Source organism: Perna viridis, chromosome 1 (assembly GCF_037379345.1).
Source record: "Perna viridis isolate PV_CMFRI_1.1 ecotype Kerala chromosome 1, ASM3737934v1, whole genome shotgun sequence".
In the NCBI taxonomy this organism is placed as follows: Eukaryota; Metazoa; Mollusca; class Bivalvia; order Mytilida; family Mytilidae; genus Perna; species Perna viridis.
Genome location: NC_142445.1, coordinates 50,077,409 through 50,096,255, shown reverse-complemented (window position 1 = coordinate 50,096,255; position 18,847 = coordinate 50,077,409). Strand labels below are relative to the sequence as shown.

General features: G+C 30.7%; 1 protein-coding gene across 1 annotated transcript in view; it reads right to left on the bottom strand.

The window, feature by feature from the left end:
• Positions 1-18,847, bottom strand: part of LOC148629191 (GRIP1-associated protein 1-like) — a 55,894-nt gene that overhangs the window by 13,686 nt on the left and 23,361 nt on the right. Inside the window, exons 22-26 of the mRNA XM_088545799.1 lie at positions 17,809-17,908; positions 14,465-14,522; positions 13,066-13,129; positions 11,774-11,896; positions 369-468 (exon numbers count right to left, since the gene is read on the bottom strand). Coding sequence (XP_088401925.1) covers positions 369-468; positions 11,774-11,896; positions 13,066-13,129; positions 14,465-14,522; positions 17,809-17,908 — 445 coding nt within the window. The remainder of the gene's footprint in view (positions 1-368; positions 469-11,773; positions 11,897-13,065; positions 13,130-14,464; positions 14,523-17,808; positions 17,909-18,847) is intronic.

Genomic DNA, 18,847 nt, shown 5'->3' with positions numbered 1-18,847 from the left:
TTTACAAATTCTACACTAGCATGTATAGAATGGTAATTACTAAATCATTTCTAAGTTAAAGTGATATTTTTATCATTCCATAGTATGGCTTAGTAGTGTATGCAAAGGATATTTTGATAGGGGAGTTTTCAATATTGAGAGATACACATTGAGGAATCAGTTTGGTCTATCCAATATTTATGGACAAAAACAGTGGTATTATGGACTTAACAGTAGTCTTTTTAAAACTCAATAAATATCTTATCCAGAAGCTTATGCTTAGTTAGGCACCAAATCCAATATTATTTCTTAGTATTGAATTTTATTCTCAAACATTAATACTAGCAGAATATTTACTTGATTTTCTGTACTAATTCATTAAACATTACCATTTTTGTGTCCTGTATCTCTGACATAATGTTCAATGATCTTTGTTTTCTGTATTAAGTCTTCAGCCATTGCTGAGGTACTTGTCTCTAAATGGAGCACCTTAATTAGAAGTAAAAGTATTCAATTTCTTAAAAACAGATATTTGTATGTCCCTATATAGCCAAATGTGCCACATATGATAATCATATGACAATCATATGATATTGAACATATGATAGTCATATGATTCTCATATGGTAATTTTGGCTTAAAAACTTATGATAATCATATGTTTATGAAAAACATATATGATTACCATATGATAACCATGAGATAATCATATGTATACCAAAACATGTGATTATCATATTGTGCTCGATTTATATGATAATCATATGATGCAAACCATATGATTCTCATGTGTGGCACATTTGAGTTATAACACACATCATCTTTTATGAACTACACAGTTGAATATGTAATTTGGGGAATTTTATAATGAACATGTGCAAGTATGGACAAAAAGAGCAGAAAAAGAAAGGTTTACACCAAAATCAGCTGATAAGATGCCAAAGTTACCTTTAGTATAATGTACCTTTACAGAGCAATACAATCAACAGAACACTGCCACTTACTATTGAAACCAAAGGATGATTCATGATAAACACTATTGCTTTTTATTCTAGGCTACAAAAAACTACAATTATTACATTAGCTTATCTGAATCTCAATGGACTTATAACTATAGGCTGCCTAACTTCCAATGCATAGATATGCAGTAAACTGTGTTACAATATCTTTCTTTTATATCAAATTTGTTGTGTATTCTGTTATCATTCATTTCCATAGAACAATAAAATAGATTTTTTGCTCCAGTTTTTCAGTAGAATATTATCAGATAAAAGACATCATTATACAAAGAAACAGAGGGATTTCAACTCTGAACTACTTTATATTATTTGTAAGTCCTAAGAGCGAAAAAAATATTATGTTGTAAAATATTTTTAACTTATCTCCGAATAGAATTCCAGTCAGAGAGATAGAGCATTGTTGCAGTAAAACATTTCATGCACAAACTTGTAAGTTAGATAATAGTTATTTTAAACCTGATCCAACATTTCTATTAGAAACATCATTCTAAGAAACTGAAACTGCAAGGAAACATGAGTAGCATCAACTTAGATATTAGAATTATCTTGCAGACACTGCCTGTGTATTTGAAGTCTGTACCAGAACCTTAAATCCTTATCTATCTTGTCTCAGTGAGTAATATTACATTTTATTTCTACTAAAGTTTTTTGTTGGATTTTACAGACTGACAGTGTCCTTTCTAGGTCAAGTAGAGTGACAATGAAAAATTTCCCTAAAACCTACAGATGTGTTGTCATTGTCAAAACAGCAAAACTAAATATACAATAGTGATAACCTTTTATACTGGTCATTCATCTTTGATCACCATATTTTACTAATGTCAGATTGCATGAGAAAACCTATCCTGCAAAGACTATCTACCATAGTCTAAGGTTGAATGTGATTAGTTAAAAATGTTGTAAGTCAACCTTATTGAACTTTGATGAGTTCAATAATAATTAGATGATTAATAAAGAATTCTTATCTGAGATGGATAGGTTTTCTACTATTAGATAACATTCATATGGCATTCATATTGGACCTAATTGTTGAAAGTTTGCTTTTAAGTCTGAAAAAAAAAATGAAAGCAAAGGATGAATGCTGTTTTATGACAGCATATCAGAAATCATTAAGCATTAGTTAAAAAAGATGCTACTTTGTATTAGGTATATTTTTTACCATCCTTTTTTTTTTAACAACCTACAAACTGATCTTATTATGAATTTTAACAACACTGGAATAAGTTCAAAATCTTATTGCCATAGTAAAAATGAGTTCACAAGAGCAGCTTGATACAACAGCAGATGTCCAATCGTGAACAGTTTGGGCACAGATGAACAAGACATTGAAGATAACTACAACTCTGAATTTAGATTGTTATTAAATATTTAACAGAAAGTTAAAGATCAAGAACTTTACAACATGCAATTAGACACGAGCAATAAACAACTTTATAAAATTTTATGAAAATGCTTCTTTTTGGTCCTGTATTGACACCAAAATCCTAAATGATTAGGATCATAATGACTAAATCAATCAAAATCTTCCTTACGTGTTATATAAGAAACCTTGTAAACAATTTGACAGAGATTCGTACAATTTAAGATAAGTTGTTGCCACTTATTTAAAACAAATCAAGAAAATGTTTTTTACTCCACTGTCCTAACTCCTAAGATCAATCCCAGTCTTTGTGGTATGGAACTTTATGACTACTTAAATTGTAGTGTTTTTTGTAGTATGGAACTTTGTGGTACAAACTATATCACAGTAATCCACAAACTTAAACATAATTCAGATTTTTGAATGGTATAAAATGTTTGTTTTGGCCTCTTTTTTTATCTTCAATTCCTATACAGTTGGCACCAACATTTTGAGATTAAAGTTTTTCAAGGAAAACTAAGTGTCAACAGGTGACAATGTGGATAATGACAAAGATGAAGAAGGTGTCATTTCATTATAGTTTTGCAGTCATTTAAAAATACTGACTATTATCAAATTTTTTTTTTTTTAACAGCAACAACTCGTGTTAATAATTACTCTAATTAAAAGTTAAAAGTGTAATCAATAATAAAAGGTTTTCTTCCTACCAACATTTCTGTTAAAATATTCAACCAAAAGAAGATTATCTACTGCAAGAAATTTCAAACACAGCATCATCCACACTAACCCAAAAATAAATTGGTATGAACTTCATTTAAAGGAAATTATACAACCTGGAGTAATATAAAGGCTATTACTTTGAAATAAATGTCCATGAATACTCAACAATAATTCTGGTTCATTCCAGAGTACACCTGGGTCTGACACAGATCTTTCAAAAGTACAGCAATAAGGATATATTAAACTACAAAAATTCTGGCAACATTTATTAAGCATAAAGTCCCTTCCATGCTTTAAATGGCACTGGTTTTACACATTGTTAAGAATATTCCCTGCTATATTTGAGAATAACAAGAATATCAAATGGTTGCAAAATTTTTTACACAAAACAAGAAAAAAAAAGTAGATCAGTCAGTGGACTCATTTAAGAGATATAGGTATTTAAAATTTTGGCAGGAAAAGGTTTTCTCTAGCTTTTCCATAGATTTTGTCTTGTGATAGGAGAGTGCTTACACATTATTGATTAAATTGTTATTTTTGAGAAAGGGAGGAATGTGTAATGACTTAATATCAATTAAGAATTAATATTGTTCATGTTAACTATAAATTGAATTATATGCATGTACAGGTATAAAACAACCAAAAAGGCTTGTGGGTATAAAACAACCAAAATGGGTAAGTAAAAGAACATGTTATGAAAAACAACATGTAACAAGTAATAAGCAAGTCAAAAGAAATACCTGGAGGACAAAAATACTTGTACACAAATAATAAATGGGCGGGTAAACAGGACACATAGAATGTTTATGTCCAGATTCACAATGATTGATCGATGTGTCTTATATAATTGAATAGTATATATATTTGAACATATTGTATATTCGGAGAGCTAGCATTTACTCTGGTAATAAACGTTACAGTCAGTTTTGCTCGTCTTGGAATTATTAATCCGTGCCAGACTCTACCACAGTCTTAGTAGGTTTCAACTTTTAAAAACACTGAAGAAATAACAAGGATTTCATAAAAACTTCCCAAATAACATTTTAAGGTGTGTCTAATGAAGTTATGATAAAATGGGGATAACTGGGCAAAAAATAGTAATGCTATGAAATGGATGAAACCAGAGGAGTTTGAAAATCTGACAAAAATGGACGTTCATGACAGTGAACATCCTTACTACACCAAACCTAATTCAACCAGATAAAAATGCTTTTCTCACAGGTTGCAGAGTTTTACCATCACTTAAGTAGCAGTCTTTATAAATAACAGATCGAAGATGATTCATGCATGTCAAAAACCAACAATATTCACTTTTATCTCTTATTTAGAAAGGAAGAAGCACATATCAGTCTTTGTTTTTCAAACAGTTGTTGCACTTTTGAAAAGAAAATTATATAGTTGTACATGAAATTGCACTTAGCCAGAGTTATCATTCTTGATTTGGTTAATTTTAGTGCAATGAATGTATAGTTTTCTCCAAAATACAGATCAGTGTGCAAAACGATTATAGTAATGTAAAATAATGGCTTTAGTAAATAAAAAATTTTTTATTTGTTTGGTATTTCTTTTTTTGCACCATGAATCACCTATATCATTAGCAGTGCCTGAATTTCATATGACTTGGTACTTAATAAACCACAGTTAAGAATTGAAATTTACCCTTTATTCATAAGTCAGAGTAACTTCACAGTTTTTACTATCTGATAAATGAAAATTCAAGAAATATTAAGGTGACAACAAAAATCAAGTCATAATAGTTGTGTAAAATATGATACCGCAATAGTCCATTATAGACAGAACAGAAGTGGTCTCTTTTTGGCCCTTATCCCATAATGATTCAAGTCGAAACCTGCAAAATCAATCCCAAATTTCCTGTGGGGATATGGTTTGTGGCCCCTTATTCTTACTTGGCTCAAGTTACAACCCCAAAAATTAATTCAAGTCATCTGCAATTTTTGTAGTGATATAACTAGCTGAAGTAACTATACCCCTTTACCTACACAAATACATTCTCAAGTTTAGACCTGTTTATACTTATTTTTTGACAACCCCTATTTTTGGTTTTATTTTAAGAAAATCATTCACAAATCCTGAACTTTGTGACTTTCAACATATTGGTAGATACCATACTGTGGAGATATTCACAAAACATAGAGCATTAATACATTTTGGCGTAATAAAACAACGCTTCTGATAAATAGTGCAAAACAAAATAACTATGTAAATCTTGTAAAGCATAGTAAAGACTCCAGAAACTTATGGAAGTGCATTCATAGTTTAAATCCTAAAGTCAAATCTACACCAAAGGAACTGAAACTTGAAAGTGGGGAAAAAGAAGTAGACAAAGAGCAAACAACTAATGTTTTCAATGATTACTTCACTTCTTGTATTGAGAATTTAAGAAACCAGATGATTGTGCCAAACCATGATTTTCATAAACTACATAACTTTGTTAAGGAGAAGGTTAGAAACTATGATCATAAACAGTTTATGATACCTCCAGTAAAATGTAGTGAAATTTATGAAGCACTATTAAAGTTAGATACGATTAAGTCATCTGGATATGATAATATTGGGCCTAAGGTGCTGCAATTAATGTCTCATATTATTGCACCAAGTCTTACTTATATATATAATCATATGATTGATTCAGGCATATTTCCACATTCACTACAGATTGCAAAAGTAACTCCTGTCTACAAGAATGGTCAGAAAGATTTAGTATCAAATTACAGACCTATTTCAATACTTCCTTCATTGTCAAAAATAATTGAACGACACATATCTAATCACTTATATGAATATATATCTCAATGGGAATTTTTACATCCAGCTCAGTCTGGATTTAGACCTAAATACTCCTGCCAAACTGCTCTTGTGAATATTGTGGATAAATGGCTATGCAAGATGAATGATGGAAACATAAATCTGGCTATATTTTTAGACTTTAAAAAGGCTTTTGATGTTGTTGATCATGATATACTTTGTAAAAAAACTAATGATCTATGGTGTAAATGACAGTACTGTGCAATTCTTTAAGTCCTACTTAAAGGATAGAAAGCAGTAAATATTTTAAACACTTTCTCGTCAAAAAAACCTATTAGCTTTGGCGTTCCTTAGGGCTCCATACTTGGGCCACTTTAATTTGTTATATTTATTAATGATCTTCCTCTTGACATGCATAATACTAATGTCGATATGTATGCTGATGATACAACCATACACAAATCTGGGAAAAATATTAATTTATTACAACAGGATGTGCAAGATGATCTAAGAAAAGTTGAAAACTGGTGTAGAAATAACTGTATGTTTATCAATCCTAATAAAACAAAGTGTATGATTATTGGAACAAGACAAAAACTATCAAATGTTGATATACCCTCCTTAATAGTTAATGATAAAGCTTTAAAATTTTCATCATGTGAAAAACTACTTGGTGTAAAAATTGATGATACTCTAAGCTGGAAATGTCATATTGATCATATATGCTCTAATATTTCATCAAGATTGTATCTCCTTGCAAAGATTAAGAAATATCTGAACATTGAAACGAGAAAAACTTTCTATAATGGGTACATTCTTCCACTTATTGACTACTGTTGTATTGTATGGAGTGGCTGTGGCTCTGAAGGATTAGACAAAATTCTTAAACTCCAAAAACGGGCTATCCGCCTCATTCTAGATGCTGAATCCTTTTCTCCATCAGAACCCTTGTTAAAAAAATTAGGAATCATGAAAGTAGAAACAAGGATTAAATATCACAAATACCTATTAATCTATAAATCTCTCCATGGGGAAGCACCAAGTTACATATCAGAAAAGTTAAACTATGTTTCAGGAAACAAACCTTATTCACTAAGAAATGCTGAACAAGGAAATTTGATAATCCCAAAATTAAAACTGAACTTTTCAGACATTCATTCATACATTCTGGGTCTGTCTTGTGGAATAAGTTACCAAAATATTTACGTAATCAAGCCACTGGCAACTCATTCAAGATTGATCTAAAGAAGTACCTTAACACTTTTGAATAGAGTATCTTAAAAGAGCAAATTGTTGCTGTTTACACTGTTTTTTAATGTTCTATATTGTATTATCTTAAAGTGATTTGGTATTGTCAAATCAGCTTTTGTTTTTGTGCTGTGTTGTTTACTTTTAATTTCTAGTAGATATAGTTTTTGTGTGTGAGGGCCTCAGGGAAGATTAGCTTGTAAACTAACTGTGTAACCGTCTTGAAATAAAGATTTTATTATTATTATTATCATTATTATTTGCAGTCAAAATTTGCAGAAACTACAAGAAATTCAATTTTTTCGTATAAACCCTAAACTTACTCAAATATGAATTTTAAAAGTTTAAGATGCAACAAAATCATTACTAATATAGAATGGCAAAGTTAGAGTAAGGATAAAGTAAAGCAAAATTTCATTTCACAATAAAAAATAAAAATAGGTGCACAATTACTATAATTCCCTGAAAGTTATATCTAAATTTGTTCAGCAGTTTACAAGGAGTTGCTGATACAAAATAATTCTCTCAAACCATCCACCTGACTCAATGGCAAAGGCCATGTCTTGCTAATGGATTTGAATAAAAAATCAAAATAGCTTGAGGATTATGGCAATACCAAATTATTATTCCTTGAAAGATTTTAAAGGTACATCAACCTGTTATGGAGTAGTTAATACAATTTTTTTTCACCTTTTCCATCTATCGGAGTCAATGATAAAACAAAAGACATCCCAAAGTCATTTTGAGCAACAACCAAATAGCACATTTACAACAGCATTACTAACGACAATTCCCCCAAAAGTTCTTTAATGTGGTTTAGTAGGAATCATGGAAAGAAAAGTGTAATGGACAGATGGAAATCCTAATCATCATGTACTGCCCAGCATTAAAGAGGGTGTGTATTAAATTGCCTTTATAACTTTGACCTACATGCAGCTTCTCAAATTTCCTGAAATTTCTTGATTTTTTGAATGATATAGATACTAAAAATTTCTCATGACTGTTATGAATTGCAGTGGAAAGGGTTAATGAATTTCTGAAGAATGTCTTTTTTTTAATGTATTACATTCAATTTTCTTGTGAACGGAGGGCATGAAATTAATAAAGGATTTTTTGTTCCATCTGCTACATGAAATTAAAAAAAAAACCCTGGAAGCAAGGTAATTACTTTAATTAGATTGCATTCTAAAGGATAAGAAAAAAATGTGCTGAATTGCAGAATTTGTAGAATTATATCAATTATGTTTCTAAGACAAACAGTTCCACAACCTTTGACCTTTGTTGATGTGGGTAATTCAAATGATAATTGACATACTGGTATAGACATTTTTAACTTCAAACCATTTCTTACATTATGGTATTAAGATCGGCATTGTGTAACAAGAAGCTCAAAGGAGCCTGAATCACAAACCTGGTTAATTTCTTGCCTTTCAAGGGCAATAACTCTAACAAGGAGTTGTCCAAAACTTTTGACACAAAGAAAACTTTGGTTAAGACTTATCATAAGGATCATTTCATCAATTGAAAGTTTCTATCTATCTTTTAAAGTTTTCAAAACATTGGCTGAAAACTGCCTACAACATTATTTTTTGCCTTTCAAGGGCAATAACTGTATCAAGGAGTTGTCCAACAATTTTGACTCAAATTAGACTTTGGTAGGCCTTATCATAAGGATCATTTCAGTAATTGAAAGTTTCTTTCTATCTTCATGTATCATAGTTTGAAAAAACCAAAAAACAAAAACATCATTTTTCACCTTTCAAGGGCAATAACTCTAACAAGGAGTCATCCAACAACTTTGATTCAATGCAAACTTTTATAGGTCTTATAATGAGGATCATTTTGGCAATTGAAAAAAATTTGGCTCAACCTAATGGTTTTGTAGATATGTGAGAAAAAAACTTCTGTCTGACCCCTATGTTCCATTTATAGTAATGGAGACTATGTTTTTCAATGGATCAAAAATCCTTAGGGTGCACTATACAGTTATATTAAGGCACACTGGTCAAATTTTGTAAAACTTAAAATTAAAAGTTGAAATTTGGTGGATATATTGATTAAATGTAGATAAGCATTTATACAGACGTAATATATGTTATGGTAAACAGCTGTAATTTAAATGAAAAATGGTATCCGGAATGTTTCAGTCCCCTGCCATATTAGGTTCTCTTCTCAGCATCAGATGGCTGATTTTCAAAATATCTTATTTCGCACGAACTTTTGGGACTAAAATTGTGAGAGAATGAATCGAAAAAGGTCTTATTATTTTTACCTTTTTTCCACCTACTCCATGCATGTTTTCATCCTGTGGTAGTGTCTAAGTGCCTGATATTTTATAAAACATAGTATTTGGCTGTTAGTTTTGGAAAGGCACCCCTGATTTGTACTAAAACTCAGTAATATTTTTTTCAGTGTCTTACCATGGCTACTGGGTTTTATAAGAATAATCACTAAATTACTTATAAATAACTTGAACCTCCACACACCAAGGATTTAGAAAATATGCACTTTTTTGTGACAAAACACTAGAAATTTCTGTGTGGACTGCCTCAAAACAGCTTTATTTCAATAAAATGAGACCAAATTATCAGAAATTACCTAACTGTATTGTACTACCTTAGGGCAAGATTTCAGAAACCCTTCATCTGAAAAAATAGGATTTTCACCATAGAAACCACAATTTCTTGTGTAGGTTAAGGTGTACTGAGTAAGAAAATGTAGTTTGTGCTAAGAAATTTATTTGTTTAGTGTAAATAAGTCCTTAGCAACCAAATTTTCTGAATTTTCATCATTTCAAATGCGACGTCATAGAAGATATTCTTGCATCCTCTTGTGATATGTGCTATTCCAACCACTTTTAAGTAAAAAATTTTACTTCTTTAGCTTATAATAAATAAAATGGATAACCGAACAAACTTTTTCTGTGCAAATAAGTATTGCCATGTAAAAAAGAAAGTCAAAACAAGCCTTTTTTTTCAGTATGTTACTATGGCTACTGGATTTTATAAGAATAATCACTAAACTACTTATAAATGACTTGAACCTCCACACACCAAGGATTTAGAAAATATGCACTTTTTTGTGACAAAACACTAGAAATTTCTGTGTGGACTGCCTCAAAACAGCTTTATTTCAACAAAATGAGACTAAAATTTCAGAAATGACCGAACTGTATTGTACTAATTTACATCAGTTTATGCAACATACCTTAAGAAACATTCATACCAATTTTAAAGTAATAACATTAAAAATGGCCAAAAACATAACAAAAGGGCAACAGCTCCAACATGGCTTCACAAATTTACACAAAATTTGACCAAATATAGACCTCATCATACTGAACACTTTTACAATATGTCAGAATTTGGCTATACCTAATGGTTTTGGAGATATATGCAAATAATGTCTGTCAGATCCCTATGTTATAATTTTAGTAACAGGGGCCATGTTTCTGGTCAGATAAAAATCCTAACATCAGTTCTATGCAGAATACCCGAAGGAACATTCATACCAACTTTGGTACAAATTGGTCAAGTAGTTTTCAGAGAAGATTTTTAAAAGTAATAACATTAAAAAAAATAGCCAAAAAAACATAACAAAAGGACAATAACTCCAACATGGCTTCACAAAGGAGAAAGATTGGTAAGAACCCCTTTTGGTCCCTTACTTTGGGAATTTTTGAAAAATTGATTAAAGCTGATTTTGTAGTAGTAGTATTAGTATAGTAAAATGGTTGCATGATGTTATTCCGGAAATAATAGTATGCATTTATGCAACTTTTACAAAAACCTTTAACTTTAACTTTAATTTGGTGTACTCCAGTCTTTTTAACAGAACTTGCCAATCTCAGCCAAGTTTGAAAGGCATATATGACCGTATATGTTCACATTACATAAACCAATCAAATCAACTATAAAACACATTAAAGAGCTTGAGAAACAATATAAAATTTTATTCATGTAGATTTTGTTTTTGAAGCAAAATTTTGCTGTTACCAAACCAACTTCTTTACACAAAATTTGACCAGAGATAGATCTCATCAAGCTGAACACTTTAAATATATGTCAGAATTTGGCTAACCGTAACAGTTTTGGAGATAGGGTTAGCCAAATAACTTCTGTCTGACATCTTTATTCTATTTTAAGTAACAGCTGCCATGTTTCTCATCAAATCAAAATTCCCCACACCAGTTCTATGCAGAATACCCTAAGGAACATTCATACCAAGAATGGTAAAAATTGGTCAAGTAGTTTCAGAAGAGATGAGTTTTGAAAAATTGCTCATGAAGACGGATGACGGCGGACGCCAAGTAATGGCAATAGCTCGCATGGCCTTCAGCCAGGTGAGCTAAAAAGTGGGAAACCAATGATTATAGGACAACATATTCAAAAGATTTAATAACCAAAGTGCTTAAAATGCTCAATGCAAAAGTCAATATACAAACATTCTAGGAATAAATTATCATATATTGATTATTCATGACAACCAACTGGTTATAATTTTTTTTTTTTACACTTTTCTTTAAGTTCCATATAGCCTGTTGTAAGTCAGCTATAATGATTACTTAGTTTAACCTGTAAGTCAGCCATAAAGATTACTTTGTTTAACCTGTAAGCCAGCTATAATGATTACCCTCCCTTTCTTCTCATTTCGTTTTGGCCTGTTATTAGTGATTACTAACCTTTTCCTCTAAGTTCCACTTGGCCTGCTGTAAACCAGCCACCCTGTTCACTAGCTCGTTATATTCTTCATCTACATGGACATTGTTTTGAGTGGCAGCAAAGGAGTCAGACTTGTCTGGAGTCTACAAAATAATAAGCATGTAACAATACCTAGAACTTTAACTTGTCACTTTATTTGATTTGTATTCATTACCTTCATAACCTTATAATTTTTTTTCAGGCTGAAACTTTAAACTTATTTACAAATAATCATGCATATTTTTACCATATTGCCTCTAGTTCATATTAATCAACTGACAAAATTTCATTCAATTTCCTCAAGCAGTTATCATGCCTAAGATTTTACACTATAATCAATTAATTTGTTAATTGGATGATGTTAATGGAAAAATACTGTATTTTATACTTCCTAAATGACATGCATGGGTTATTGCAACAATAAGACAGTCTTAGTGTACTTTTTAAAGCATAAAAAATATGTTTGTTCCTGATATTCAATTATATAGCCTTTCTGTTTCATTGACCAATATATGTTCTAGTCATAGATAAACTAATACACAGAGAAAAAAGTTTCAGAAAAGAGTGAACGATATGAGTGAACTATATTTCAAAATTAAGACTCATAATAGTAATTATTTAAAAGGAACTTTGACATTTTAAATTAAAACTAATTCACTCTTTAGTCTCAGTACGGGATCGAAACTATTTTGGAAGGGAAAACTGCTACTAAAATGTAGAAAAGACAAGTAATGATTTCTCAATTATCCCTCCTTCTATCTGTAATATTAAAGTACAAAGAAATGCAAATCAAAAACAAAAACTAAAAACATCAATTACAAGAATTAGATGATTTATACTCAATTGAAATGGTTATTTTGGGCTCCTTATTTGTCAATCTTTGTGACCACAACGTAATAATTATACAAACCTTCCCATTAAAGTATGGCATCTTGTTAAAATATTTGATAGAGCAGTAATCAAATATATGGGGAAATACTTGCTAAATGCCATTTACAATTCAATTTTTTTAAGTAGAAATTATTTCACTTGAAGAAATTTTCTTGTAGGATTCTGGAAATTTTCAAATTGTGGCATAAAAATAACTGATGGAACTATGATTTAGCAAATGGAATTTTTTGGTACATGTACTTGCAAAATTTAGCTAGGTGAAATATTTCTTAAATTCAATCCCTGTAAAGACCAACATAAATAAGAATATATCCATTTCTGTTTGTGTTTAATTAGAAATAGTACTTAAAGAAAAAAAAGTATAAAATATATAAATGAGTACCTGTGGTGAGCTAACAACACTTGTATTTGCCTGACTGTACCCAGTGTTCCATGATGACACTGAACTGGAATGAAAAATAGAAAAAAAACAAGATTAGCTATAGGTGTCATGCATATTTATATGTATTAAACCATTAACTACTTTTCTACCATACTGCTTGTAAGTCTCACTGATCAGGAATTTCTACCATTGAAAGCATTCAAAATAGAATGCTGATATATACTTAGTTTGGTTCTACCTGGTACATCAATATGATGCACAGATACCACAATCTTCTATTTTGTTTTATAACCAAACTCATTATAGTGTAGAAGTAATCAAACTTCATATTTTTTTATCATCAGATTTTTCATAGGAGGTTTTTACTAACAAGATCATAGTCAATCACTTCCTATGCATTTGAATGGGACTTAGAGACTCATTATGATACCAGTAATTCCCAAGGTAATGTGATAAGACTTACAAGACCTATAAAAGGTCATAGAAAGAATGTTATGTAAATTATTAAACAGTGTCCTAAAACACATGTTTCTTAAAAGCCTCAATTGAATAATATACTGAATAAGAGAATTTAATTTACTTAAAATTAATTTAATTATAGTAGAAAATTAGCAAGAGCAAAAACAGAAAGGTATATCGCCACACTGAACATAATAACTGTGGTCATATTTGAAGGCAATATTTTTTTTTCAATTCACATTGAAAATGGCTTTATTTAACTTTGTAATGAGCATGAATGTAAAGAAGGTTGCAAAAACTATTTGCTTTGAGAACAAACAGCATCTTCAACAAAAAAAAGACTTCTGTCTTCCATATTAGACCCTATGACTGCTGTTTGGTATGTATTACGGTAAAAAAGGAACAGATACGGTGAAACACAACAAATGCAACAGTGTGTAACTTAAATCCAACAGCAAACACCCAAGAGGTTACCATAAGGTCAACAAGTGTACACACACAATTATACAAGTTTCTGAAAGGCCCTGACAACAAGAGTAATAAAACCATGACAATATCTCATACTAAAAAGTAATATAATGACACAAAGACACATTTTTGACTGTGGACTGGTGTATGAAACCTGCGATGGGGATAAACTAGTTTCATAAGGACTTAACCATCCCTTTTAATGTAAGTAAAAAAATAGCTCAAACAAAAAAAAAAAAAAACAAATACACAATAAAATTCATTCAATAGCATACTCAATTCTCTCCATCATATAACATATAGACAGAATGAGATACCCACTGAAAGAATGCTCACAGTTACTGAAAGTCTCTAAGTAAGTCTCTGAGTGTAGCATTTATTTTTTTATGATTTTTTGTTTAATTTTCTGTACCAAATTAGATTCTATATAATACAGAAAATCATAACAAAGGTAGCACTACAAGTATATTACCTTCTGTCCTCCATTACTGAATCATTCCTATCAACAGAGCTCAACAACTCCTCCACACCTACAATCAAAACATTCAAACATTAGATTGATTGATTGATTGTTGGGGTTTAACGTCCAAACAGCATTCAAACATTCGAAAAATTGACATGATTTATAATAACAGAAAACAACAGTTTAAGTCAATAATCATAATAACATCAGTAGAATGTAGTATACTACATGTACTTCTATGAAATGTTTCAAATAGCTGGAAAATATAAAAAAAATTAATGAATAAAATATAATGAAATAAAATGCACAAAACCATAAAATATTTGAAGTTAATGTAACTACTTCTAGACAGTTGACATGTTAAATTGTAATACATCTACCTGCCCTTAAATGTCTAGTAAGAACTATAGTTAGTAGCCTTGTTCATGAGATCAGATTTAATGAAAGATTTACAATTAAAACATGGCAATGGCTGCAGTGTTCTGGGATTTAAAAAAAAAATTAGGTTTCAACGGGAAAACTTTCCCACATTTGAAATTTGCTTCCCAATGTTAACAAATCCTTCCAAAAATTCAACTTTTCTACTTGCCAAAAGGAAAGTGGATCATAGTAAACAACTTTCCCATACAAAAATTGCACTTGCCCCTAGTGAGGGGAAAGTGGTATCCTAGAACACTGTTGGTTATGTTGCTTCTTAGAAATCCTCAAACTAAGACTTGCAACACCTTCTGTCTTTAACAAGACTAGTCCTACAAGGTAAAAGCATTCACCTTGTAGCATAGGTCACTTAATATCTGGTGTATAATATAAGGTTAACATGCAGTTTATTTTACAAGCTGTTTGATAAACAATACAGGTATGTAATACATATTAATGAACAGAATTACATTTCAAAGCAATACAATAATACAAAAGCACACTTCTCTGATAAAAAATACAAAAGGGAAAACTATTCTAAAAAGGGCACCCCTTTAGGTCAGAAAAATTTGGTTGATTATATAGGAAATCACTGAGCCAAGACAAAGCCGGTCCCCTCTTAGGCAAGTCAGGGGCCCCCTTTTGAGAATCTCTGGATCTGCCTCTGAAGGGCTATATCAGCAATAAAACAAAAACATGATCTGCCATTATATCAAAAATAATCAAGTATGAAGGACCAAACTTTCCTAACTTAGTTTGTGACTTGATATCATATTGTTATGTTGACAATAGAGTTCGTTGTACATGTGCTTACCTTTTTATCTTAAATGTCTTATCAAAAACTCATCTGTAAAGAAATTGGGTTGAGTGTAACCCATCAAGATACTCATATACAAAGAATCAGCTTAAAATCTGTAAGCACTGAGGGAGGGGGAAGTGAAGGCCTGGACACCACTCAACTTTAAAATACTTAGGTCTGAGAATATTCTCAACTTCCATGGTAACTTCAATCCTTTATGATGTCACAAACAGTTAAGGATATTAAGTTCCTTTTCTCATTTGTGTGACACTGAGGCCTGAACAATGATAGGAAAAATGGACAAAGGTATAACTATATATAGTCATGCCAATATTTCACAAGGACATAGAAATTCTAGATTCATCACATATCTCAAATATAACTGCAGTCAAAATTTGGTAGCTTGAACTCCAAGGGACCATTGAAATGTGTTCAGGTTATTAGGAGTTCGAGTAATTGAAGTTCGTATATTTTTTTGCTGCTCGTCTGAGTCTGACTTTATAATTAGAAATTGCTTGCTTCCTAGCCAAATTTTGGTTACATCACGGATATTTTTAATTTGCTTTCGGAAGGTTATGTTGATAAAAATACTTTCAGAGTTTGAGTTCATTGGTCAATAATTTGTTTTCATTTAATTTTCTTTGAATCCTTCATTATGTCGACTTCAGAACATTCTTGAACTTCAATCTGTGCAATTAGATTAAAACTACCTAATGATTAGTGATGACTTAAATATTACCTGTACTTAACTAAAATGACACTTTGAATAATGATATGGTTTCAGTTTCTCACACCTGTTATGACCAAAGCTGACAAATTGACTGACGAGTTCGAGTTAGTAAGGGTTATTCTCAAAGATTTATTACCAAACAGACTGACAGTTTAAGTGTTCGAGAAATCTAAGTTTGATAAATCCAAGGTTATTTATATTGATTATTTAGGAGAAAAGTTTGATCCTTTAAATTGTATTCGAAAAATCCTGGGTGTTTGAGTCATCTGAGTTCAAGCCAGAGAAGTTGGACTGTATAACTATAAGAAGTATTGTAACAGAGATATATATCTTGCCTGTTAGAGATATACTAAGAAGTTATTCCCATTATTTTGATTTATAAAATTTGTATCAAAGCTCAGAGTCAACAGACCATGACAGAGGTGCTGTAGCATAACGTCAGTATCATTTAGAGTTAAAACATGGAAAATTACACCTACATACTAAATATTAATGACCTACCATAAAGTTTGACTATTGATAAATCATTAACTCTTTTGTGGACACCATCAACATTTGTAGATGTTGACACAAAAACTAAATGATGCATTAATTTCTCAAATGTTTTATTTTTAACCTTTTTAAACATTCAAAACTACAACCATGCAGAGCAGGTTATGGTAACTTCAAATTTTCAAGTCTTAACTCATAAGTATATACTGAAGGAAGAAATCCATGCCTCTCAGAATATATACATGGTGAAGATTTACCTGAGAATGACCCTTAAAATGCATTTATTGTAATTAAAATCTATTCATGTGGTAATCATTGATACTGTCACAACATCATTAATCATTATGTTAACAATACAATCTATTCCCCATGCATTCAGTTGATGTCTAGTATTTGTGTCCTGCTTATTTGACCCACAACAAATAATGAAATGTTTAATCAATTTTGCATTGACCAAAACAAGATAAGATTTTAGAACTCAGACAAACAGGTGTACAAGAGGACCAGAGATGCTTACTTTTCAGACAGCCTCTCAGGAAAATTTACTGTAGCTCTAAGTGAGATGTTTAATAACAAAAATATTACTATGCCAAAATGTAAAAATTGTTCAGAAATGTTGATTTATTTCTACTCTCAATATAAATACATGTACAAAAAAAATTAAAATATGAAAAATATTCAAAATTTAAAACATCAGATACTGAACAGCAAAAAAATTACCAAATTTTCATAACATACATCAGTTTCTAACAACCATGAAAACTTTTTGAATAAATTAAGCAGTATCTGAAACAATTTCAAGTATAGGTCTTCGACAAGACTAGAGCAAATAAAAGCAAAATTGTTAAATAAATGACTACTATTGAAAGAAAGTCTTACTATAAGGGGATGATACAAGGTAAACATGAAACTTACTTTTGTTGTGTTTTGTATCTGTTAAAACCTCCTGTAGTTTGTCTTGTAATTTCTCTGCTCTTTTTCTTTCTGAGTGTAGCTGCCTTTTCAGATCTTTAAGCTAATTTTACAAGAAAATACACATGTAAATCATGCTTTCAACTTTATACAGGTCTATCTTGCACCAGCCAAAAACAGTCAGAAGTTTAAGTTAATATCTATTAGAACTACAGTAAAACCTGTCTAAACCAAATCCTGAATAATCTAAAAACTTGTCTTAATCAAACCCTGAATAAACTAAAAACTTGTCTAAACCAAACCCTGAATAATCTAAAAACTTGTCTAAACCAAACCCTGAATAAACTAAAAACCTGTCTAAACCAAACCCTGAATAACTAAAAACTTGTCTAAACCAAACCCTGAATAACTGAAAAACCTGTCTAAACCAAACCCTGAATAAACTAAAAACTTGTCTAAACCAAACCCTGAATAAACTAAAAACATGTCTAAACCAAACCTGAATAACTGAAAAACCTGTCTAAACCAAACCCTGAATAAACTAAAAACTTGTCTAAACCAAACCCTGAATAAACTAAAAACATGTCTAAACCAAACCCTGAATAATCTAAAAACCTGTCCAAAACAAACCCTGAATAAACTAAAAACTTGTCTAAACCAAACCCTGAATAAACTAAAAACTTGTCTAAACCAAACCCTGAATAAATAAAAACCTGTCTAAACCAAACCCTGAATAAACTAAAAACTTGTCTAAACCAAACCATGAATAAACTAAAAACCTGTCTAACCCAGACATTTTTTGAAGTCCCTTTGCATTAATTAAGATATATTTTGAACCTCGGTAAATCAAATACCTGTCTAAACTGAACCTATTTAAATGTTCACAAGGGGTTCAGTTTAGACATTTTACACTGTACTTTTGTTACTTATTAACTTGTTAGCAAGATAAGAAGAATTTAACTAATGCATTTTAATGAAAATTATAATATATAATAACACAAATTCTTTACTAAAAGACCACGGATATATTTGGTCTATATAA